Source organism: Artemia sp. Qi Xiang Cuo, chromosome 1, assembly GCF_049724085.1.
Source record: "Artemia sp. Qi Xiang Cuo chromosome 1, ASM4972408v1, whole genome shotgun sequence".
In the NCBI taxonomy this organism is placed as follows: domain Eukaryota; kingdom Metazoa; phylum Arthropoda; class Branchiopoda; order Anostraca; family Artemiidae; genus Artemia; species Artemia sp. Qi Xiang Cuo.
Window position 1 is genome coordinate 103,103,359 of NC_142794.1, and position 27,221 is coordinate 103,130,579.

The 27,221-nt window shown below is 36.8% G+C and overlaps 3 protein-coding genes across 5 annotated transcripts in view; 2 read left to right on the top strand and 1 right to left on the bottom strand.

Annotated features, from left to right (window-relative positions):
• retm (real-time) overlaps window positions 1-4,281 on the top strand; it is a 126,855-nt gene extending 122,574 nt beyond the window's left edge. For all 3 annotated transcript variants that reach the window (XM_089088275.1, XM_089088284.1, XM_089088292.1), the window contains one exon: window positions 1,388-4,281. In XM_089088275.1, the coding sequence (XP_088944401.1) occupies window positions 1,388-1,398 (11 nt within the window). In that variant the 3' untranslated portion in view covers window positions 1,399-4,281. The remainder of the gene's footprint in view (window positions 1-1,387) is intronic.
• Window positions 4,282-11,352: 7,071 nt separating this feature from the next.
• LOC148957033 (uncharacterized) lies at window positions 11,353-12,195 on the bottom strand. The gene has a single exon (XM_089092829.1). The coding sequence runs from the start codon at window positions 12,193-12,195 to the stop codon at window positions 11,353-11,355; it is 843 nt and encodes a 280-aa protein (XP_088948955.1).
• A 5,870-nt stretch (window positions 12,196-18,065) lies between these two features.
• LOC148957034 (uncharacterized) lies at window positions 18,066-19,094 on the top strand. The gene has a single exon (XM_089092839.1). The coding sequence runs from the start codon at window positions 18,066-18,068 to the stop codon at window positions 19,092-19,094; it is 1,029 nt and encodes a 342-aa protein (XP_088948965.1).
• Window positions 19,095-27,221: the final 8,127 nt, after the last annotated feature.

Genomic DNA, 27,221 nt, shown 5'->3' on the forward strand with positions numbered 1-27,221 from the left:
TATTCATATACGGTGAGCCAAAATCAAAATACGAGCCAAAATACGGTGAGCAATATATATATATATATATATATATATATATATATATATATATATATATATATATATATATATATATATATATATATATATATATATATATATATATATATATATATATATATATATATATATAGTCTCTCAAGAAAGGAGGTTTTATTATTCCAGTGTTTTAAAAGGCCAACGGCTTATATATTCTTATTTGCTTTAAATAATAAAGCTATGGCAAATATTTCAACAAATGAAATGCAGTTTTAACAGATGTTTAAGATTCAAGGGGTAAATAAAACAATCACAATCACTATTCAGCGATATATATATTATGTCCCAATATTTTTCACTGCGTTTCGAACTAAATGTCTTTTTTGAAATATTGTTTATTTTGAATGTATTTTAAATATAAGGCGATGCTTTAACCACGGTGGTCGTGCAAGCGTAACGTAGTGTTAATAAAGCTATTGCTCTGTATTAACTCTCTATCTCCTCGACTTCACTTATAGACGTAATAATGATATGTGTTGAAATTAATGCTTGTACGAAAAACGATGGCAGGTATTTTGCCGTTTCTGTGGATTGATGCTGACTGAATAGTAACTCCTGCTGACATTACAACTATGATGCATGTTGTTGTTGGTTCAGTATTGATACCTGACAATTAAAGTCTTTCTTTCTTCTGAAAAAATTATTTGAAAAAAAACTACGTTTTCTAAAAAGTTAAAGAGGCTGAGTCACAAGTTCGAACCTTAAAACGTACAGGGATTAGGAGGTATAGTTGGGGCTGCCGCCCCCCAAACCCCCGCTTCCTTATATAATAGGGGCTGTGCCCTCCTCAACGCCTCGCTCTTTACGCTAAAGTTTGACTTTCTCACAACTCTTTTTTTTAAACAATAAAAACTTTCGGACAACGTTAAAGGGGGGCTGTGGTGGGAAAAATTAACATGGGCTCTTATAGGAAAACGATGTTTTTCGTAAATGTAAATTCGGGGGATAATTTTTTTGGTCTGAAAATATCAAAAGGTCTTAACAGGTCAAATTCCACTTCGAATTAGTCCTCATTCACCCGGATCCGGTTCTAACTGTGGCCTGTAGGCGTGGCTGATAAAAAAAAAGAGAAATGAGCATTAAGTGGCTATATTTGGTTTTTGTGAAAACAGGGAAGGAGTGATTGTATTAAGCTGAAATTAATTAGCTCTAATTAGCCCTTATATTAATTATTTATTAATAATTTTCCAGAAAACAAAATTAATTATATATTAATTAATTTTCCAGAAAACAAAACGACTTGACTGTAAACAAATTAGTCGCGTCAATTTTGTTCATACTTTTATTTTATTTTATTTTCTTCTAGAGGATCAATGACAAGTCTTCACTCTTCCCAAAGTGGTTTTTCAGCGATAAGCAATACCGTCAACATTTCAATGAAGTCCCGCAAATCTCTGAACAGCAGTTGTCCGTCACGGTGATGACTAAGATTGTCTGCTTCAAATCTTGCTATCTATAATAATATTTCTTGTAGGAAATATATTGCCCCAATTTTTCCCAGTGCCAGTGGCTTCCCATTTATTTCTTTATACTGCCTGAAGTTTTAGATGATTTTTAACCGTTTGTGTCGATAGTTTCGGCGGCTTATGATGAATATATAAGAAAGTTCTCATAATTAGATAATTAATTGTCACTTGATGTATTTAGATAGTCGCCTGGTGTAAACTGTCTTTGAGAGTTGGCCACTTCTTGGGTGATTTATTAGAAGGTTTATGTCCATAATTAATATTATTGCTACGGTAGTGATAAATCAAAGCGGATAAAACTTTTCTTTCTTTGCAAGGGAAAATTGAAAAAAAAAATTTTTAATGCATCATCGGGTAAGGTTAATTTCGAGGCTTATTTTAGAAAAGGTAATTTGTCACTTTCGTCTTTACCGGTTGTAGTAACTGTCAGTTTGATATTTTTAAAGATAAGGCGGTTTTAATGATAAAGTTGGTTAATTTTTGGGTAAATAATGAATTCTTTTAACTAAATTGTTTTCAATATTTGGTGAAAATAGCTTCATGGGGGGCTTTCAGTTAGAATCTTGATAGAGTATATACAATTTTACTCAGAGTTTCGCTGAGCTAGTTTGAATTTTGCAGAAAATTGTTTGGCATCAACTAAAGCAAATGTTTTTTTGGAGATTTTGACGTATTATGCAGACTGGTTCCGATAGTTTTGCGGGATGTTTTGACTAAAATACGGCGAAAGTAAGTACTGCTATCAAACAGTTCGTGGTAACGACCTGTAAGGAAGGAGCGATTCGGATGAATAGTAGCCGAAACTCTAAAAAACGGAATTTTATACCCAATAGATAAATTTAAAGAAACGGATTTTTATGCTGATTTTAAATATATAAGTTTCATCAAGTTTAAGTAATTAAAGCCAATGTCTCTGCTATTGGCCTATAATAAATTTCTTTTTTTTTTGTCGAAATCTTGACAGATTGTACTAATAATCTCGGGTTTATGGCTAAAAATAGTGCAATGCCCGCTAAAGTGTATGGGACGTACTAGGTGGGATTCCTTCTTCTTTCCTGCCCTGTGGAAAATATGAAGAGATCCGCCCTTCTTTTGGAATGAATTCCTGAAAATGGTTGTATTGGAAGCATGTGGGACACATGAAAAAAAATAGATCAGGTTTTGGTATTTGTTTTTTAAAATGTATTCAAAAGAGCGTATTTACATCCTTTTTATATTGTACTCTTATTTTATTGCCGCTAGTATAAACAAATAAAGTAGCTAATGGTAACTTTGCATCTTGCAACTTTTGTTACTGCAGATCTTGGTGCAATTGATATTATGATTTTAAGCAATGGGCTTCCTACAGAAATAAATAATTTCTGGCTTACTAATAGAAATAAAATCATTTAAACATAATATGAAACTTTAAATTTTAATTATAATATTATGAAGGGGATACCTGGAAACAATTCATGATTTTGGTTTTTATTAAAGCATGTGAGACAAAGAAAAAAATGGAATAAGTTTTTTGTTGAAAATACAGCATGTATTCCAGAGTCTATTTGCGGTCTTCTTTTGAGATTTTGTGGTCTTTAACATTAATATGCCCTTTTGACAATATTCGTAAAAAACAAGCTTTTGAATTCAAACAGCTTTTCGGAAATTGAACCTTTTAAATTTGTATTTGATCTCTTTGTGATTTTCGTTCCAGACCTGATAAAATGGCGAGTTCAAGCCATTTTGCATGCATATTTGGTATTTTTAATCTCTCTTTCTTCTATGTGAATGTAGCAGTTCTCGAATTTTAGCAGTTTTTGAGGAATTCAAACTATATCGAATTTTTAGACCAACTTTCACACTCTTCGCTCCTTTCTTGCGAATTTTCTTCACTTCTCTCTCTAAAGCTAAAAAACTTGAATTTACGGGCAAGATCGATTGTTAAATACATATAAAACACATACAAAAGAGTTTGTCATATCTTTAGATCTTTAGTAGTTCTTGTTTTGTTTTTTTTGTAATTTTTTCTCCTGTTAATTGTTGATGCTGACAGTTTTTGAAAACATACTAGCTATTAGATCTGACCAATGTTTCTGGGATTCTTGTAAGTCCATTTAACAGTTAAAAATGTTTTCTTTGTTACTTTTTTAATTTCCCCTAATTATTACCCAGCCCCTTTGTGACGTCAGCCAAGAGGTCACCCCAGAAACTTTCTAGGAACCAGATTTTTTTTTATTGACAATTGTAATAACCTGTATATTTCTAGAGCATTACAAAAGGATGTGTTAAACAATTTTATCTTTCTTATAATACTTTTCCTTGTGGGGGGGGGGGGGTCACCTGCCAGCTTGTATCTAAAGTCACGATGACGGAAATATTGAAATAACTTAAGGCATATCTGACGGTACATTTTTTATTATGTTGCACTCCGTTTTCTTTGACCAGTAGATGTTTTGGTAAAAAAAAGGGGTCTGCGAAACTGAATGACAAATTTCAAATAAAGTATTAGTGATTTTGGCTAATAACAGTGCTAAATTAAAATTAATGGTTTAAGAAAGAATTGAACTAGTTTTTCTAGTCGTGTTATTTAAAATTCGTAAAGGATACCGTATAGAAACAGTTCTTAAATTTATTGTTTTGTAACAGTGTAAAATTTAATTTAATGTGTTTATTGGCCTTTGATCTAGACTTCATTTAACATTTTGACATTTTTGGTGGCAATTGCCGTGAAAAAACTATGATAAAAAGTAGATTGAAAATTTCAAATGGCAATTGCCGTGAACAAATTGGATAGTTGAAGAGAAAATTTCAAACGTTGAACGAGGAAGAACTGTATTTATATTTGACTTCGACGAAAACACCCAAAAAAAAGTTCCTCGAAAGATGGAGTTCCTTATATTTACCACATATACACTAATTTTTTTTTATAGGGGTTGGTGGTAAATAGAGTTTACAAAATAATTAATTATATTTCATACTATATTTTATGTTTCTATGGTGGTTAATAAAAAAAACAAAAACAACAGACGAATTATACGAACAACATTTGAAATATCAGGATAAATATCGATATTCATGGTGGAGAGTGGATACAGACCCCAACCAGCCCTACATGTCTGCCTTAGATCAGTGGTTCCCAGCCGATTTTGGGCCATGCCCCAATTAGATATTTCTAAAATCATGGTGCCCCCTCGTAATATTTAAATTTTGTTATTAAAAATGTTACTTGTATTCACCTGAAGGAAGCTTGAAAGGCCGTTAACTTGGTATCTTTTTTCGCGATAGTCCTCTTGGCATATTTTATATTAATTAAAAATATTATCTGAATACAACATCATGTATCTTTTTGCTCTTTAAATGCATTTGAATGTGACGTTATTAAAAAAAAATAAAAACATTTTAAAGACCAAGTCCCTAAAGTATAGTCAGCCGAAGGGTGCACATCACCGCCAAAAGAACCACGGTGACCCACCAAAATAGTGCCATGCCCCGCCGATGGACCCTTTACCCCACGCTGGGAATCACGGCCTTAGATGATTGTAAAATATCAAGGAAGACTAGATGAAAACTGCCACAACATCCACAACTTGACCGAGAGTTAAAAATGTTGTAAACAATTGTGGTAGATTTTAAATTATTTGTTTGACAACCTTTTCATTTTCCAAAAAACTGATATGAAATGAGCGGAACCAACCACATATTGTGATAACCACAGTTTTTGAAAATTGTGAATAAACGAAGTGTAACAAGAAGAAACAGCGATAGTGCAAAGAAATGGATGGCTGCATAAGGTAAAAACGGGGAAAGAGGATAGAAAAGGAATAAAATCAAACAATATAAAAGAAAAAAAGTAATGGCAATTATTCTTATTCAAATACTTGAATTGGACTCAATTGACCCAGTATTAAAATGAAAGGGGATACCACCCTCATACTACAAATAAAAAATAAGACATAGAAGACCACCCTTTTATAACCAGTTCAAAAGTAAAAACTAAAGTCAATGAATGTCGAAAAGACAATCGTCACACGTGTAAAAAGAAATTGAAAGGTCATAATAAAAATTTACAGAAAGCTAATATTGAAAATATCTGAAAACAAAAAGGCTTAACTGAGGAAAGCTCATCCCCGAAGAATGTCTTTGGCTAAGAAACACTAATTTAGCGTATGGGTAACATTAGCTACAATTGAGACGGTGTCGGAGTATCATCTCTTTATTTTATGAATTTTGTATAATTTTTTGTGTTTAACCTTTCTTCATTTTCTATTTTACCTTGAACTTATTTTTAAATTTCTTGTTTTTGTGATTTATTCGTAAATATAGAAACTAGCGTCTGTTTTTTTCTGTTATATATAGTCATTACTTGACAGTTTAGGGAGAGCAGAAAGGTTTTATTTAAAAAAATCCTCCCTGGATAAAAACCAAAAATTCTGAAATATGTGCAGTTGGAAATATGCTATTAAGTTAGAATATTCTGAGAACCATTGTTCCTTTTTGTTGTAAGGTCAAAAATATAAAACACTTTTACCCGATCCCGAACTTAGTTTTGATCTTAATTTTACCTTTCACTTACAACATAGTTCAAACGGTTTTAAGATTTTCTACTGCAGTAATATTTTGAAGCCTTGGATGACGAAACTTTTTAAATAAAATGGATATTAAAAAGAGTCACCGGTTGAAAAGTGGAAGCGGTTGAAAGTATGCTTAGTTGAGCACTACATAGTTTATTGCACCATTCAGTTGTTTTTGCCTCTATTTATTCAAGACATACATCTAAATCAGGGCTTCCTCCATGTAAACTCCCGTCTAATCTAAAAGAAGGGTTTTCCCCTTCTTCTTGAATAGCTTTTAGATTTTGACTCATTTAATTTTCTTAGAGTCATTACTTGTGGATTACCCCCCCTCCCTCTTATCTGGGGTATTTAGATCAACTACCTTATGTCTCTATCTTCCGAAAACTGGTCGCTGGTTCTTTTAAGGTTCTCCAAGGGTTATCCGTATGTGTGTCTAACTTTTATAATTTTTCCTTTAACGTATTTATTCTTGAAATCTTTTATATATATGTTTGTGTAAGAGCGAGGGGGATAAGATTTACTTAAATTTGCTTCAACAAGACGTCTCCCTAAACTTGTTTTTGGATTTCAATTAAAGATGGGTTGGGACAACGGACGAAGAGCATCTTTGCAGAGGGGGTCGTCATTTGATATAATCTCACTTTTGGGATAAAAAAAAATCCTAAACTCAAAGCAAAGCAAAGCAAACTAACTCGCAAGCAAAGGATCATCATAGTATCTGCAAGAACGTTCTCTTTACCTAGATAAAAATAGTGCGAAGTAAGCGTCTTCATCACGTCTTTTTGGATCTTGGTAATCTCTTTGTAGGGGGGGGGGAGGTCCTAAATTATTTTCGTGATATGATCCATATAGTTGTTTTTGTATTCTTCCTAACAATCATAGGCAGTGGAATAGCGCTGCTTAAATAAAGAACGAAATGGGCTAAAAGTATTTTTTTTCACCAAGGCACTTTGTATGGAAGTTTTTGTCGTAGAAACTTCGGAAGGACTTCATTTGATTGGTAATTCGAAAGTTCAAGTATCCTTTTTCAGAGTTAAAAGGGACTGGAGGTCAACCAGCCCTCTCCCACGTCCCTTTGTTCACAAATAAATACAATCAAGTTTTGAGCTAGCCATTTTGTTCAGCATAGTTGAAAGGCCCAATTACTATTTCTGGGGACATCGATCCTCGCAACTCGTGGGGCAAGGAATGTAAGCTATTGAATTTGCCCATTGTCTATAAAAAGCATTTGTTTCGGGAGAGGGGGCATTGTCGATCCTTGGTATCCAAAAAGACAGAGGTATTCAGGGGAAACTTTCAGACAATGTTCATTAAAATCAAAGCAATATTTGCAACCAGGTTGTCAAAAGGACATATCACAGGAATGGCTTAGAGCAAGGGTCGGCAACCTTTTGTTCTAAAAGGGCCAAAATTTTACGTTGGGACATTACGCGGGCTGTACTTAGGTCACGCGTCATTACACTGTAGTGTAGTATTGTAGGTATACTATAATAATTATAGTACATCTACAATATTTATATGAAAATATTTTGGGTTTAAAAATGAAACACTTGATGTATATTTTTACTAAATTTATTGTAGTTAATACAATCAATGGGATTTTTGTTGTTGCATTTGACTTGCTAGTGTTTTTTTTTTTTTTTTTACATTAGGTTGCATTTTTGTAGTAGAGACGTATAATATTGCGTCTAAATGTAGGTTCGATAATCGAGAAATATCCACTGCGAAGGGGTTTTCGAAAATATCCATCTTACGTGAGATCAGCAAACTGATTTTCGAATTCAGTTTGAAGTTGTATTAATCCACTTTTCATTTTAGTATTCCATTATTTAATTTTTTATTTTTTCAATTTTCGTTACACCTCTCTCTGAGGACATTTCCTTGCAAACTATCAACTGACTGCTCTCCCTAAACACTTAAGGGAGGAACATGAACTGTGGTCGCAGAATTTTCGTTACATTTGTATATGACACTTGTAGTAAAAGGAAGCTTTTAAAGAACTGACTTTGGGCTTGGAAGAACTGTTCAATGTTGACCCTGTTATAGTTCGTTGCTAGACCTAAGCTTGTGGGTTCAGGCTTGCGTAGTGACAGTTGTGGATTTTGAGCTCGAAAACCTACTAGCCAGTCTATCCCTGTCTCTTTGCCATTGCTGCAGTCCTGAGGGATTGTCTTATTGTTTTGTATAGGCAAATAGCTGATGCAGTCAAAGTCATATGCAGTGGTAATTTTAGTTACAATTAGTTGGGGTCGCAGTCGCAATCAGTCACATTCACAAGTATTTGCATTTGCAAGTAGTCCCGAATTCAAACAGTTAAAAGCAGTCACAGTTTGAAAAAGTCACAATAGCAGTAGTACTAATTGCATAAGTAGTAGTAGTAGTTGGCCCTAAACAATTTATTTACTGAAAAACTTTCTGCAATGATTAAATATAATTAAATTCCAGGGAATATTTTTCATCAAACAGTTCGTGGTAACGAACTGTAAGTAAGGAGCGACCCGGCTCAATGGTAACCGAAACTCTAAAAAACAGGATTTTGATACCAATAGATACATCAAAAGAATCAGATTTTAATTCTGATTTCAAATATATAAGTTTCATTAATCTTACCCATCAAAAGTTACGTGCCTGAGAAAATTTGACTGATTATCGAAAAAAGGAGGACATGACCCCTAAATGTCACAGAGAATGAATGAAAATAAAAACATCATTTAAATCCTAATAGAGCACCCTAATTTAGATGTTTAAAGAAATCATATACAAAAATGTTTAATTTTCCATTTTTTGCACGAAGAAAGATCAAAGATGCGTGTTTATTTGTTGTTTTTTTTTTTGTTTTTTTTTCCAGGGGTGATCGTATCGACCCCGTGGTCCTATAATATTGTAGGAGGGCTCATTGGCACGAAATTTAAAAGCTCTAGTTCCCTTTTTAAGTGACCAAAAAAATTGGAGGGCAACTAGCCCCTCACCCACGCTCATTTATTCCCAAATTCACCCGATCAAAATTTTGAGATAGCCATTTTGTTCAGCATGGTCGAAAATATGATAAAAATGTCTTTTAGGATGACTTGATCCCCCAAAGTCCCCAGGGGGAGGGCTGAAAGTTATGAACTTTACTCAATGTTAACATATAGTATTGGTTATTGGGAAGTATACAGACTTTTTCAGAGGATATTTTTTCTGGTAGGTGGGGGAAGGAGAGGGTCGGGGGCTATATGGAAGGATCTTTCCATGAAGGAAGTTTTCATGGGGGAAGGGACATTGCTATGAAGGGGGCGCCGGATTTCCCAGCATTATTAAAGAAAAAGATCAGGAATTAAATAAAAAAAAAGAAGTTTTTCAACTGATCAACTGATTGTGATTAAGAGGTCATTTTTAAAGAACTGGAAAAAAATTCGAACTATAGTTTAAAGAGCAGGGTATTGACTAGGGGGCGAACCCCTAATATACGTGTTAAAAATTTATGAATATAGAAGTTCGTTACGTAAGTTAATTCTAAGTTACGTATATTTATTACTAATAAAAACGTTCGTAAATAAAATTAAACAAGTTTCGAGAAAGCCATTTAACCAAATATAATATGCAAATTTTGTTTTAATTATTCATGTACGGTGAGCCAAAATCAAAACCTGCATTAATTCAAAAACGTTCAAAAATTAAATAAAAAAACAAGTTTTTTTAACTGAAAGTAAGGAACGACGTTAAAACTTAAAACGAACAGAAATTATTCCGTATATGAAGGGGCTGTCCCTTCCTCAACGCCTCGCTCTTTACGCTAAAGTTTGACTTTCTCACAACTCTATTTTTTTAAACAATAAAAAAACTTTACCGTAAAGAGCGAGGCGTTGAGGAAGGGACAGCCCCCTTCATATACGGAATAATTTCTGTTCGTTTTAAGTTTTAACGTCGTTCCTTACTTTCAGTTAAAAAAACTTGTTTTTTTTATTTAATTGAAAAATAAGCTTGAAACTAGATACCTAAAAGATAAATTAGCGATCTGCTGAGACAACAGAAGAAGCGACTGAACTGCTAATAGTATTTCTTGATAATATTTGAAGCTTTCTCCCTAACCACAGAGTTTTCACGCCCCTGGAGGCACTTCATTTTGTCCAATCAAAAATTTGGTTGAAACCATTTGGGGGCCATAATAATCCATTTTAAATTTAAATTTTCTTGCCGCAATCTAAGACGACTGGTCACATTTTTGTCACTGTTGAGTCTTACCATTTTTTTTTTAATTTCTAAAATATACTCTATAATATCAATGATCACTAGTAGTGTTTCCACTTCGTTTACTTTGAGCAACTTTATCAAAAGTGGTATATTCCTTGTTACCATTTGAAGGACTCCATAGAGAAAAATTGATTTCATCGCGGGCGAATGATTTCCTCCAATGGTCTATCATTCAATTCTGAACTTTTTAATGCACGTATTCTGAGTAGAAGATAGCTTAAATCTGATCTAAAAGAGAGTTGAAGAAAGGGGATGACAAAAACCCAGATGCAATATTTCTGATAGTCAAAGTAGCTTGTTTGACTAAATCCTGTTCTGAACGCTTCAGAAAATGGACCGTGACTGGTAAAATTACTTCAGACAAAAACAAACTGGGTCTTAAAACTTGTTTGAAAACAACAGAGTGCAGGTCTAACAATATTATTATCAGCATTATCAGCTTTCAGTAGTTCCATAAGTGAAGGATGTAACTGAATCAGTCCATCACATACAACAAGCTGAATTTGGTCATTACTGGCATCTGAGACGTATGACATAGCATGCATACACTAAAAGCTCTTCCTTAGAGTTTTGAAGAAGACGTTCTAGACAAGAAAAACAAAGCTTAATTTGACCAATGGATTGTTGGGAAACATGGTTCTTCCATGACTGGAACAAGGTATAAGCAACATTTCTCAGAAAATTTATGGTCTTAGAAACCAAGTCCAGTACAAAATTTTCATCAAAGAAATAACTTGGTTTATATAGAAAAAATGGTCGGTTTAGATCTTCACTGATATAATAATAATAATAATAACTCTTTATTTCCATAATAGCTTATAGCTAGCAGTGGACGTTAAACAACAAGAAAATATAACACATGAGATCAGATAAATAAATATAAAAATAAATAAACTTTTTCACAACTTTTTGTAGATTTCCTTTTCAACTAGTTCCTCATTATAGTGGTTCACGAAGTATGGAACAAACGATGATAGATACCTTTTTGATGCCTTTCGGGGTGGGCGACGAAGAAGTTGTCACCACGAAGTGAGGGCTCTTTTAAGTATTTTTGCCCGACTGATCTGCGATGCCTGGAAATCCGATAATGTTTCGCGATGGACATCAGAGCTTAGGTATTTTTTTCCGAAACGCACCGTGAGATCGTGGTACCTTTCAGATAGTTTCTGAAGCCTCAGTTTCTGCAGGCTGTCCTCATAGGATGTATAATTTGCCCCAAGTATTATTTGGCACGACCGCTTCTGAATATTTTCAAACTTTTCGGTTTGGATAGCCGTTAGACCTGGGTGCCAAACGGGACAAGCATACTCGGTTTGCGATCGAACATACATACAGTACAGACTGCGCATAATGGAAATTTGGATATTGAACCGCGTTAGGCAAGCAAAGGATTTTAGGCATAGGGAAGCCTTTAAGAGGATAGACTGTATATGTGGATCCCATTTCAGGTTGCTTTTGAAAATTACTCCTAGGATTTTTATTTCATCTTTAGTTGTAAGTCCAGTGTCTTCTTGGGACGGAATTGCAGATTTTAAAAAGCTAACACGTAGAATATGGCTCTTGGTTTCACTAACTGTAAGCATTACATCTTCAAGATTATGCTTTAGCTGGGAAAATATTGATGAGGTGGTGATTTTCTCTGCTAGGCTCGCTAAGGTGCGGAATGATATGCTTGACAGGTCGTCAGCAAAGTTGTAGCGACTTTTTATATGTGCTAGGACAGGGTTAGAAACAATCAAAAAGATCAGTGGTCCTAATTTTGTCCCTTGAGGTGCTCCGCACCATATTTCTTGGAATTCGGATGCTTCATCCTGCGTGAGTGAAACACATTGGTTTCGATTGTGCAGGAAGCTTGCAACCATTCTCACAAGAAACTTGAACCCATTTCTTTAGCTCGGTTAAGAGCTATCAGGTGTTGGATGCTGTCAAACGCCTTTACTATATCGCTGAGAAGGATTTCTGCGTATGACTCTTCCTTCTCGAGATCGTCAAGAAGACATACAAGATAGTGGGTAGTACGAGGTCCAGGCCTGAAACCAAATTGCCGAGGGTCTAAATTAGCTTCAATATCTGCATATAAATATTCACAGATAAAGCCCTCAAACACTTTGGAAAGGCACGGGGTTTTTGAAATTGAGCGCAAATCGTTAGGTGAGAGGGGTTTTTTTATTTTAGGAATGAGAGTTATATAGGCTGTCTTGAAGCAATCCGGGAATGTACCATCTATTAGACATTGATTGAAACAGGCAGCCAAAATAGGACTAAGCTCCTCAGAGCAATGAGCTATCAACTCAATAGGAATTTCTAGAGGGTAACTACTCTTTCTGAGGTCCAGGCGTTTGAGCTTCTCGCATACTTCATGGGGGCGAATGATCGGAATTTGTTCAATGGGTCCATTTTCAGGTAGCTCGTCAAGAGGTGGATGTGTGCGACAAATATTTCAAAAATGTGTGTTGATCATATCAGCGCTCAGAGGTTCACCATCAGAGCCGTAGATTGTCAGCTGCTTTCGAGTCCGTCCCTTAATCTCCTGGACCTTCTGGTGGAATCTAGAGGGGTTAAACTTCCAAAGCTTGTTAACCACTTGAGCACCAAACTCCTTTTTAGATTTCTTTATTTTGAGACATATGACATTGCGCATTTTTTTAGCCTCATCCTGATATCCCAACTTATAGAGCTCATTTCTCAATTTGATTAGATCCTTAATCTCTTTAGTCACCCACGGCTTATTTTGTGACTTGACAAGGATTGTTTTTTCGGGAAATATTACTTTATATTCATGGAAAAGCTGAGCAGTAACCTCTTGCATCATATTGTTGCTGTTCTTCATAGTAAGTACTTTCAACCCGTTTTTCCTAGCTAGCCACTCACGGTAAATCTGGAGTTGTTCTTGAGTTTGTGGGCGGTACTTCACCACTGACTGGGATCTGTCAGGGGGTTTCTGCTAGGCTTCCATTTTACAGTAAGATGGTCACTAATACCAATAGCGGGGAGAGTGTAGGGGGGATTATAGAACTCCTCAATATTGGTAAAGATAAGGTCTAGTACTTTTTCCTCGCGTGTTGGGACTTAAACAACTTGCGTAAGTGAGAATGAACTTGAGAGCCAGCTAGCTTTTAAATCATTAAATTCACCCCGGATCTGAATGGCAGCGTATGGGTATTGCGATCTTATGTAGTCAACCGAATACTGTAAGTAGAGTACGAGTTCCTTTCGGAACGATGCTCTTGGCGGGTAGCAGACTACACCAAAAATGATTGACGATACTTCTTTTGGTAAGTATCGGGGGCTTGTCCAAAGCCACAGAACTTCGTGCTCAGGTTTCCTAGGGATAGGTATATTTAGGGCTTGATTCGGAATCGAGTTTTCCGAAAAATAAAGTTTAGATTCAGAGTTCATGGTGTCAAGACCTCTTTTTGGATTTAACCGATCACTAATAATTGGTAAAGGATTATAGTCACATCTTGACCTTCAGCCAATATTTTGTAAATCATTAATTCAGTGAACAAAGGATTATAATTTGAATAAGCATTGCAACTTGAGTGAGAATTCCCTTGGGACTGTGGATTTTCTTATTGATGTATTTTCATAGCTGTGACCAATATGATATAGGTCAAGGTTAAGAGTGAAAGTATTGGAGAAAAGCCATCAAGCTAAGCAAGTGAAGTTGCTTCAGTGGATCTCCCTTCTTTAATAAGAGTTTTAAGTGGATAGAAGTTGCAGAAAGTTGGAAGTGATAATTAACCTACCTTAAAAAAAAAAAAAATTCTTAGACTTTGTATTTTAATCCATATAAGTTATATATATAACCCGGAGTGAAGATTACTTGAAGAAATACATTAGTGACGTCACAAATCATTCCTATTGAAATAAATTTAACCAATCACGTCTTGACAAATCTACATCAGGTATTCTTTCCTTCATATTAGATAAACATTGAGAACGGCGATTTATTCGCGCTGCGTTTCCTCTGTGAGCTGTATTTTGTTACTAGCCGACCACGGATTACGAAGTCGAATCACGCCGGACTCTTCCTGAGAGCCACGTTTTATTTGGCCGCGCTTAACACCAAATACATATATTAAGAGCAGTTGTTTGTGCAGATTTCTGGCAGGATATACCAGGCAATAGGCAGAAGAGGGGAGGGTACCCGCCGCAAGCGCTGTACGTACCCGCTGGTATTAAATTACCTTTGAATTGCGGGGAATAGGTGAGCGGGTCCCGACACTTCCCCTGTTCCTGTGTATTGTGCCAGAATCGGCCATAACTAAAGATACATTTGGAATCTGCTCCGCCAATGTAACCAGCAAGACTGGTGGCGTAGCATGCACTAAGTGCAACAAGTGGTTTCATTTCACCTGCGGTAAAGTTAAATACTTTCCAGAACTAAAGAATACATACCTTTGCCCTCCATGCAAACCAAAAAATGCTGCTACTGTTGCGTCTCCGAAAGGGACCGGAAACCCGACTAAGACGACTACTTCCATTCCCAATTCAGCGGGATATAGCGGGCTTCACCGCCCCCAAGCAGGTTGTATTCTCTCCAAGTCGGCCGAAAGTCCTATTGTAATCACTAAGCCCTCGTATTCTACTCTTGCCATTATGAACCCCGGTGATAGTGAAAAACCCGAACTTGAACCAGTTTCACAACCACCAATAACACCCGCTCCTGAAGTAATAGCAGAAGAAGTAAATGAGGCTAGAAAAACGCAGAACATTAATGACTTACCTGCCTTAGGCTTGCCTCCATCCGAATCGTTGCTAATCCCTGACCTCTCTAGGTACATCACCTGCGACAAACCAGCTGGGGGAAGCCCCTCCTTTGGATGCCATTCTTGCAAAAGATGGCAGCATGGTGCATGCGCTGCAATAGATGCAGACCTAGTACTGGCTCTGCAGAAGCCGTCGGGCCGGTACTTTTCGTTCAAGTTTACTAACTGCTATCAACGTCCATGCCATACGCCTAAACAAATAAACCAAAGTACCCAAATCTCTCCTGATCAAGATGAATTGAGCCAAAATCCAAAGGAACAAATCAAAGAACTCTTAGTATGCCGTTTCCACCTCCGGGGAATTTGCCGAAACAGTGTGGATTGTCCCACTCCAAAGGATTGTGTCCCAAGCCAAAATCCAAAGGAACAAATCAAAGAACCCTTAGTATGCCGTTTCCACCTCCGGGGAATTTGCCGAAACAGTGTGGATTGTCCCTTTCTACACATCTGCACAGATTTCTATAGGGGGAAATGTGGAAACGATCAATGTATATTGGTACACAAAGAACCTTGCCGAAAGTTCTCCTTTGGTCTTTGCTTCGTGAATGACTGTCCTAAAGTGCACCTGCCAGCTAAACGTCGCCTGCATGGGGCAATAAAACGTACCCGAAGCAGTCAAAAAACGGGTTCCCTGCAAAATCCTAAGTTGGGAAACAAGATATCAGAACAGGAGATCGTTTACTGAGAATTGTCCCCTTAATGCAGTTGAAACTCACACCTCCGAGGAAAGACAACAGCATACATCCTATAGCTCCCCCTCCCCCCTACCGAAGACCGTGGCTACCAGCACCCCCAATAAGATGGCAAGCTAAACCATACGGGCTCGTACCAGATATCAGACTAACCATCCTGCCAACACACCAAATTATTACTCCCCATTTTCCAACGAGGAACAGATTTTCACAGCTCATCGAGTCGCTAGTCTAATACAGCCCATTCTTGATTTCCACCGCTCAATCCCACCACCAACAAATCAAGCTTTATTTCATGAAACAACTCCCACCCCCTTACAATCAACAAAAAGGTTACCTTCAACAAGTGAAAACACGTTGCAACCTTAAAATACAAACCCAAGTGTACTCAGCGATCAGCTCAAATGGATGCCCAAAGACACCGAACTCTACACGGTACGAAAAAGGATTGTAATCACACAAAGCAGAAGTATTCATTTCCCAATATCCTGCTCGCAAACGTCCGCTCTCTTGGGAATAAAGCTGAAGAGCTGGAAACCACCCTCATACAAAATGACATTGAAGTGGCTTGCTTGTGCGAAACTTGGTCCGCGTCTGACACATGCACGGTTATTTCCGGGTACGATGTGTATCTACTCCTGAGATTAAATAAGGACGGGGCCATTGTGAGTCATGGTGGTGGAGTTGGTTTTCTTTGCAAGTCTGCAATTCCGAATCGAGCCCTAAATATACTTATCCCTAGGAAACCTGAGCACAAAGTTCTGTGGCTTTGGACAAGACCCGGATACTTACCAAAAGAAGTATCGTCAATCATTTTTGGTATAGTCTACTACCCGCCAAGAGCATCGTTCCGAAAGGAACTTGTACTCTACCTACAGCATTCGGTTGACTACATAAGATCCCAATACCCATACGCTGACATTCAGATCCTGGGCGACTTTAATGATTTAAAGGCTAGCTGACTCTCAAGTTCACTCTCACTTACGCAAGTTGTTGAAGTCCCAACAAGCGAGGAAAAAGTACTAGACCTTATCTTTACCAATATTGAGGAGTTCTATAATCCCTCCTACACTCTCCCCGCTATTGGTATGAGTGACCACCTTACTGTAATAGGGAAGCCTAGCAGAAAACCCCCTGAAAGATCCCAGTCAGTGATGAAGTACCGCCCACATACTCAAGAACAACTCCAGAGTTACCGAGAGTGGCTAGCTTTTTTTTTAGATTTCTTTATTTTGAGACATATGACATTGACACTCTCCCCGCTATTGGTATGAGTGACCACCTTACTGTAATAGGGAAGCCTAGCAGAAAACCCCCTGAAAGATCCCAGTCAGTGGTGAAGTACCGCCCACATACTCAAGAACAACTCCAGAGTTACCGAGAGTGGCTAGCTCGAAAAAACTGGTCGAAAGTCCTCACTATGAAGAACGGCAACAATATGATGCAAGAGGTCACTGCTCAGCTTTTACATGAATATAATGTAATATTTCCCGAAAAGACAATCCTGGTCAAGTCAAAAAATAAGCCGTGGGTGACTAAAGAGATTAAGTATCTAATCAAATTGAGAAATGAGCTCTATAAGTTGGGATATCAAGATGAGGCTAAAAAAATGTGCAATGTCATATGTCTCAAAATAAAGAAATCTAAAAAAAATTTTGTGCTCAAGTGGTTAACAAGCTTTGGAAATCTAACCCCTCTAGATTCCACCAGAAGGTCCAGAATATTATGAGACGGACTCGAAAGCAGCTGACAACCTACGGCTCTGATGGTGAACCTCTGAGCGCTGATATGATCAACACACATTTTTGAAATATTTGTCACACACACCCACCTCTTGACGAGATACCTGAAAATGGACCCATTGAACAAATTCCGATCATTCGCCCCCATAAAGTATGCGAGAAGCTCAAATGCCTGGACCTCAGGAAGTGTAATTACCCTCTAGAAATTCCTATTGAGCTGATAGCTCATTGCTCTGAGGAGCTTAGTCCTATTTTGGCTGCCTGTTTTAATCAATGTCTAATAGATGGTACATTCCCGGATTGCCTCAAGACAGCCTATACAACTCCCATTCCTAAAATAAAAAAACCCCTCTCACCTATCGACTTGCGCCCGATTTCAAAAACCCCGTGCCTTTCCAAAGTGTTTGAGGGCTTTATCTGTGAACATTTATATGGAGATCTTGCAGCTAATTTAGACCCTCGGCAATTTGCTTTCAGGCCTAGACATAATACTTCCCACTATCTTGTATGTCATCTCGACGATCTGATGAAACATCTCGAGAAGGAAGAGACATACGCAGAAATCCTTCTGAACGATATAGTAAAGGCGTTTGACAGCATCCAACACCTGATAGCTATTAACCGAGCTAAAGAAATGGGTGCTCGACAGTTTCTTGTGAGAATGGATCCAAGCTTCCTGCACAATCGAAACCAATGTGTTTCACTCACGCAGGGAGAAGCATCCGAATTCCAAGAAATATGCCTTGGAGCACCCCAAGGGACAAAATTAGGACCACTGATCTTTTTGATTGTTTTTAACCCTGTCCTAGCACATATACAAAGTCGCTACAAGTTTCCTGACGACCTGTCAAGCATATCATTCCGCACCTTAGCGAGCCTAGCAGAGGAAATCACCACCTCATCAATATTTTCCCAGCTAAAGCATAATCTTGAAGATATAATGCTTACAGTTAGTGAAACCAAGAGCCATATTCTACGTGTTAGCGATTTAAAATCTGCAATTCCGTCCCAAGAAGACACTGGACTTACAAATAAAGATGAAATAAAAATCCTAGGAGTAATTTTCAAAAGCAACCTGAAATGGGATCCACATATACAGTGTATCCTCCAAAAAGCTTCCCTATGCCTTAAATCCTTTGCTTGCCTAACGCGGTTCAATATCCAAATTTCTATTATGCGCAGTCTATACTGTATGTATGTCCGATCGCAAACCGAGTATGATTGTCCCGTTTGGCACCCAGGTCTAACGGCTATCCAAACCGAAAAGCTTGAAAATATTCAGAAGCGGGCGTGCCAAATAATACTTGGGGCAAATTATACATCCTATAAGGACAGCCTGCAGAATCTGAGGCTTCAGAAAGTATCTGAAAGGTGCCACGATCTCACGATGCGTTTCGGAAAAAGATGCCTAAGTTCTGATGTCCATCGCGAAATATTATCCGATTTCCAGGAATCACAGATCAGTTGGCCAAAAACACTTAGAGGAGCCTCTACTTCGTCGTGCCAACTCGTGCGTCCCCCACCGCGACGGGCATCAAAAATGTATCGACTATAGTTTGGTTCATACATTACGCAACATTATAATGAGGAGCTATTTGAAAAGGAAATCTATAAAAAGTTGTTAAAAAGTTGATTTCTTTTTATAGTTATTTATCTTATCTCATGTGTTATATTTTCTTGTTGTTTGACGTCCGCCGCTAGCTATAAGCTATTATGGAAATAAAGAGTTATTATTATTATTATTATTTGAGCCACTGGGAAGAGGTTTCTCTAAGGAAGAATGAAACCCTTGAACAAGCGATACGCTTTTGTTTCAAGTATTTTGTAATGTGGAAGTTTTGTAGGTTATTTTGTCCATTAAATCTGTAATAAGAATGTATATTAATAATGGTTTGGGATAAGGATTGTCAATAATGGCTTAAGGATTGTTCTGGGTACCCGGCTGACTGACCGTATTTCAAACAATAGGCTATACGAAAAATGTGGTTCAATACCGCTCTCTAGGTCTATAATGAAAGAAAGGTTGAGGTGGTTAGAACATGTTGTGCGGATGAAGGATGACAGATTGCCGAAGATTGTTCTTTTCAGCCAACCATCTATGGCTAAACGGAAAGCAGGTCGTCCCCGTCTGGGGTGGGAGGATGTCATAAAGAGAGATTTGAAGGAAATGGGAACTTCCTGGGAGGGTGTAAAGAGCTATGCTTTGAATAGATTGGGATGGAGGAGGGGCGTGCGTACCTGTGTTGGCCTCAGGCTGCTTGGTTCTGCGGGGAGTTGTTAGTAGTAGTAGTAGTATTAATAATGGTGCAACTATAAATAATGAATTTAAAAATAAGTAACGCAAGTGTTCTTGAAAAGAGTGGATGTGAAAATAATTGCTACATTGGTGATTAAGGGTTATGTCCTCCTGTATTCACTCTGTGGTGACGACTGCATATTTATTCATTATATCGCATTCGATTGGATGACTCACAAGCTCCCCACTCGAGTGTCTATGGCCTGGTAGACCACTCCTTGTCTATTGTCTTCTTGAATGCTTCAAGAGAAGGTAAGCTGATACCATTTACAGATAAGCTATTCCACAAGTTTCCAACCTTGACCCCAATAAATTATTACAACCCCTTGGTGGAACATGGCTTGAGGGCTTGAGGGCTCGAGCAAGGCGTGTTATACAGCCCATTTTTCTGTTTGTGCGCATTAATAACATCATATGCGTGTGCACAGTAGTTGGTATTTTAATCACTAATAGTCTATCAGGGTGTGGCTTGTGTCTAAAAATGTGGCTTATGTGCAAAAGTTTAGCAGCACAACGTTTAGTACTGAAACAAATTCAAGTTTTTGCCTAAAAGGAAATTTAAATGATTTGGTTAGGACTGCCGGGTGACGACTGGATGTATTATTTTACAGAAGCACAAAGATCGTGACGGGCAAATACAGTAATGATTGTTTTAGACCTGAATTTTAATTGACAACCAACTATAATGCCCAAATCCTTCTCTACATCTGCTACGGTTGTACTATGGATTAGACGAGTGGCTCTCAAACTTATTTAGACACTGTACCCCTTTTTACTCACAATATATTTTAGGTACCCCTTCTCAGTTACCGGTGCTAAGTAAACTATAGCTGTAATATAAATAAAATTTCCAGTTCCAGAGTTAAAGTATTGTTTTATATTTTTGTTTACCGGCCGCGTACCCCCTAAAAATTTTTGCGTACCCCCAAAGAGTAGCTTACTTGTTAAACAGTTTGAGAACCACTGAATTAGACAATTATTACAAGCTATTCTAGGTCTATTCCTGAAGGTATTCTATCCCACATGCAAAACCCAAATTTTGAAATATTAAAGTTCAAGCTTCAGACATTTGCGCAGCTGCTGATTGAGTTGATAACACTCCTCAAAAGTACTGTCTGTTCTATTGTCTTATGATTGCCTATAATGTCGAAGCCCTATTCGTGGTTTCATCGAATTTGAAATGCAAATGACTGCATCAGAAATATAAATGGTGATTAATCTGGAAAAAAACACTATAAACTGTTGATGAAAAACACTGGTATTGAATCCAATTTTATTTTTTAAAAATAAATTGCGACCGTAATTATCTTGCACTTGCTAAAACGAGCCCTCTCCGTCAACTCTCTCCGAGCCACTCTGTCACACAGAACATGATGCCTTCCTGAGAATTGTACTCCATCTATGAGACAGATTGAACATCGTAGCCCAAAAAATGTTCTGTATTTTCTAAACTATGAAAGCTATTTTCTAAAAACTTTGACCCCCACTTAAAAAGTTTGACCCATGCGTCCGTTTTACAGACGCAGGTATATGAGCACCTTCAGGTATATGAACTTCAGGTATGTGAGCACCTATGATCTCAATCCTTAAGGAAAAGAGTGCTACAAGTGATTGTAAAGTGACTGTCTATTTTTAGTATGTTAGGTACTATATATAGACTTACCCAGGAATGAATATCCATTTTCAAGTATATCTGCTGTTGTACATAGGACATACCTAAAAATGAATATCCATTTTTAGGCTATCCGAGATGGCGTGTAAACTTACCGAAAATGAATATCTATTTTCAGGAATATCTGGTATTACATATAGGCTGACACAGGGAGTTGTAAAGAACATAATCCCAGCTGTTGCCTCTACTAACGCTGTTATTGCGGCAGCATGTGCAACGGAAGTTTTTAAACTGGTGTCAGGCTGTGCGCCAATTATGAATAACTATATGGTTTTTAATGATGTAGATGGCATCTATGCCTACACCTATGAACAAGAAAAAAAGGTACCATTTATAATTCAGTTCTAATTTGAGTCCTTTTTAGATAAGACATTTATTTCATAAAATTTCAATCAAAAGCTCTTAAAGGCAGAATTTGAATTTCAGGGCTCGAAACAACGAGCAAGAAAAAAAATCAAACAAATTGATCTAAAGATTAAAAAACTGGTTAAATGCATAAGAAACCAAAAGTTTAAGTTGAAATGAGTCGTTAGAAACATGATATAGCGAGGAAAACGAGTGAATATATACCAAACACAGGTAACCCCCGTACAAGTAATAAAAAGGAGAAACCGTCGGGGTGTTGTCAATTTGATTTGTAATGCATGGGACAAAAGTTATTCTAATAGCAACAACAAAATCTTAAAATAGTATCGCAAGGTTAATCAAGGTTTAGAAATAAGAACTATAGTAAATAAGACTAGAAATCCCCCCCTTCTCTCTCCTCTCTCTAACCCTATAAAAGGCTTAAGTATCAGGGGACAAAAGTTTTTTAATATTTGAGAGCTAAGCAACGAACTTGGGATAAGATAGAAACGCTCTGAGAAACAATCGGAGGCAGGTGGAATTTGGGTTGGGAATGTCTTTTATGAATAATTATATGGTTTTGCTTGTTTGATTGAGAGACAGAAAGCTTAAAAGGGAAATTTGGGAGTCTCACAATTTTTATTCAGGTTTGCTAAATTCGTAGCGTAATTATTACTTCGATAAGCATTATACGCTTACCGTTTTTTGTGAAAATACATAAATCAATACTTAGATAGAAAAAGCTATAGCATACTTGTGAATATTTTCCCAGAAGATAAAAAGTTCTACTTCAATTTTTAATTTTCTCAACGAAGTGAAGAAAAGTTCAAGTTCTATTCTGAATTTTTTCAATGAAAAATAAATTAGTTATTGATCATTTCTATTTTTCCAAATAATATAAATATTTTCCAACTTCAAAAAGGGCACACACAAAAGCTAAAACACACACACACACACACAAACTTACACACACAGACACACACACACACACACAAAAACTTACACACACAAACTTACACACACACATACACACAAACTTATACACACACAAAACTTACACGCACACAAAAACTTACACGCACACAAAAACTTACACACACAAAAAAAACTTACACAAAAAAAAACTTACACACACACAAAAACTTACACACACAAAAACTTACACACGCAAAAAAAACTTACACACACACAAAAATTTACACACACAAAAACTTACACAGACAAAAAAATTTACACACACAAAAAACTTACACACACACACAAAAACTTACACCCAAACACAAAAACTTACACACACACACACACAAAAACTCACACACACAAAAAAACTTACACACACACACACACAAAATCTTACATACGCACACAAAAACTTACACACACACAAAAACTTACACACACACGCCAAAACTTACACACACACAAAAAAACTTACAAACACACACAAAAACTTACACACGCACAAAAAAACTTACACACACAAAAACTCACACACACACACAAAAACTTACACACACACACAAAAACTAAAACACACAAACAAAAACAAGCACCCACACACAAAAAATCACACACACACACAAAAACTAACACACACACAAAAAAACTTATACACACAAAAAAACTTACATACAGAAAAAAACTTACACACACACAAAAAATTACACACACAAAAAAAAATAATCACACACAAAAACTTACACACACACACACAAAAACTTACACACACACACATACACAAAAATACACACACACACACACACACACAAACTTACACACACAAAAAAAACTTACACACACACACAAAACTTAAACACACACACACACACACACACAAAAACTTACACACACACAAACAAACTTACACGCACATATACATACACAAACTTACACACACACAAAAACTTAAACACACAGAAAAAAACTTACACACACACAAAAACTTACATACACACAAAAACTTACACACACACAACAAATTACACACACACAAAAACTTACCCACACACACAAAAAACTTACAAACACACACACACACAAACTTACACACACACACACACACACAAATTTACACACACACAAAAACTGACACACACACACACACAAAAACTTACACACACAACGGCTAAGTATGTTAAAGGCTAGCTATTTTCTTGCGAAAACACAAAAAATCAGAAAAAATGCTCATTGTTCCTTTAGTAGCCACGCAATTAGACTAAAAATTACGATATTTATGCACAGATTCAACTAACTACGGCTAAGTATGTTAAAGGCGAGCCATTTTCTTACACACACACAAAAATCAGAACACACACACACAAAAACTCACACACACACACAAAAAAAACTTACACACACAAAAACTTACACACACACAAAAACTTACACACACAAAAAAAATTACACACACACACACACACACAAATTTACACACACACACACAATTAGACAATGAGCGCTCATGATAAGCTAACCTAATCTAACCTAACTTAAACGTGGAGAAACCTAACTTCTACCCTAACCTGACCTAGCCTAACCTATGGTTTTGGTATTTCTAGGCAATATCATGTAATTTTGTGTTTATGCTATTTTACACTAAATTTTCAACTTTAGGGGGGGGGATTTCAGTAGCGAGGGTTGAGACGGTGTGCAGCCCCACTCCTAGAGACTTGTCTTTCTATTCTTGCATATCATAGTTAAAACCCATAGTTTTCACGCCCCCTCCTGTGAATTGCTCACTATCCACTTTAATTTCCAATCAAATGAGCCCATTTCAAAGTTTCTGTGACGACTCCTTCTATACGAAGTGTCCTGGCTATGAAGAAAAAACCAAAAACAACATATTGTGCCCACATCGTTCTTTACTTAGATAGCACTAGCGCTTTGGCATACAGGTTTTCCAACGAAAATATTTAAATATGATGAAAATACGTTCCTAGAAATTTTGTGTTTGGGGGGAGATTTTAAAATCCTCTGGAAAATTTGAGTTTGGGGGCAGGGGGTGTGGTGATTTCAAGAGCGAGGGTTGAGGCGGAAGGGGAGGGGGCAACTCCTAAAGACTTTTCTTTCTAGTCTTGCATATCATAGTTAAAAACCATAGTTTTCACGCCCCCTCCTGTTAATTGCTCACTATCCACTTTAATTTGCAATCAAATGAGCCCTTTTCAAAGTTTCTGTGACGACTCCTTCTATACGAAGTGCCCTGGCTATGAAGAAAAAACAAAAAACAACATATTGTGCCCACATCGTTCTTTACTTAGGTAGCACTAGCGCTTCGGCATGCAGGTTTTCCAACGAAAATATTTAAATATGATGAAAATACGTTCCCAGAAATTTTGTATTTGGGGGGGGGGGATTTTAAAATCCTCTGAAAAATTTGAGTTTGGGGCAGGGGGTGTGGTGATTTCAAAAGCGAGGGTTGAAGCAGAAGGGGAGGGGGAAACTCCTAAAGACTTTTCTTTCTATTCTTGCATATCATAGTTAAAAACCATAGTTTTCATGCCCCCTCCTGTGAATTGGGCATTAGCCACTTTAATTTCCAATCAAATGAACCCTTTTCAAAGTTTCTGTGACAACTCCTTCTATACGAAGTGCCCTGGCTATGAAGAAAAAACAAAAAACAACATATTGTGCCCACATCGTTCTTTACTTAGGTAGCACTAGCACTTCGGCATATGATTGGTTGCAATTCCCTTTTTTTATTTTTATGCGTTTCTGTTCTTTTCTGGTTTTAATCTGCATTGAACATGCCTCGTTTGTCGCAATTAGACTATATGATGTAAGAAGTATTGTTTTGAATCTGTTCCCCGTGAGTGATGTGGTAATTCCCGCGAGTGTTAAGTGATAGATAGAAAGGTAATTATTGTTCTAAGAGCGTGATCTAGTACGATTTTCGCAAATAGATAACCGTTAGGTCAGTATATTTCAGGGTTTTGAAGTTTTAGAAATCAGTATAAGCTGAAATATAGAACAATATATAAAAATAATGGATATTTCTTCAAATGTATGCTCTCCGACGTTTGATGTAAGTTAAAAAAATATGAGCTTTCGGTGTGTTTTCCAACCAAAAATATGTAAAATGCAATGAACTATGTTCCCTTGATTATAAAGGCTTGGCTAAAAAGGAATTGTCAGTGAAAAACTCACAAATTTAGCTCTTAATATGCCTTTTCGGTGTGTTTTCCAAAGGAAAATATGCAAAATACAATGAAAATATGTCCCCCCAAGAAATTTTTGCGTTTGGGGGGGGGGAGATTTTAAACGACTATTATATTTGCTTTTTTCTGTGCGCACTTTTTAACTCTAAAATGTCAATTCTTTCATTTGTTTAATTTAGTGTTCAATCTCAAATCTCTCCAAGGCTGAGTTTATTATGTTTGAAGGATATATGCAAGGAATTGTTAAAATTAGAAATGATTATCAAGTTATCATGTTGCAACAGTATTTGCAATGTAGTAAATAGCGAACAGTAGTTCATCTGCGTTTGAGTTCTTGGTTTTCACTAGTTATTAGCGAAGGGTTGTAATGTCATATTCTAGTTTCTTAGGCTAAATATCTTCGCAATTGACCTTTACCCCCTATTTTCCCAGGGGTGTTGACACACTGACGGCATTGTGACACTTTGGTGATGGTTAATCGGTGTTCTCGTTGACGGTTTTCGGTTAATTATCATCATTTTCATTAATACCACTTAATGATTTTTTGTGTTCTCGCAAGAAAAATACCTCGCCTTTTAAGATACTTAGCCGTAGTTAGTTGAAACTGTGCATAAATATCGTAATTTTTTGTCTAATTGTGTGTATGTGTGTGTAAATTTTTGTGTGTATAATTTTGTTTGTGTGTGTAAGTTTTTGTGTGTGTGTAAGTTATTGTGTGTGTAAGTTTTTTGTGTGTGTGTGTGTGTGAGTTTTTGTGTGTGTGCGTTCTGATTTTTTTGTGTGTGTAAGAAAATCGCTCGCCTTTAACATACTTAGCCGTAGTTAGTTGAAACTGTGCATAAATATCGTAATTTTTAGTCGAATTGCATGGCTACTAAAGGAACAATGAGCATTTTTTCTGATTTTTGTGTTTTTGCAAGAAAATAGCTAGCCTTTAACATACTTAGCCGTCGTGTGTGTAAGGTTTTGTGTGTGTGTGTAAGTTTTTGTGTGTGTGTAAATTTTTGTGTGTGTGTGTGTGTAAGTTTTGTGTGTGTGTGTGTGTGTGTGTGTGTGTGTGTGTGTGTGTGTGTGTAAGTTTTTTGTGTGTGTGGGTAAGTTTTTGGGTGTGTGTGTAAGTTTTTGTGTGTGTGTAAGTTTTTGTGTGTGTGTAAGTTTTTGTGTGTGTGTAAGTTTTTGTGTGTGTGTGTGTGTAAGTTTTTGTGTATGTGT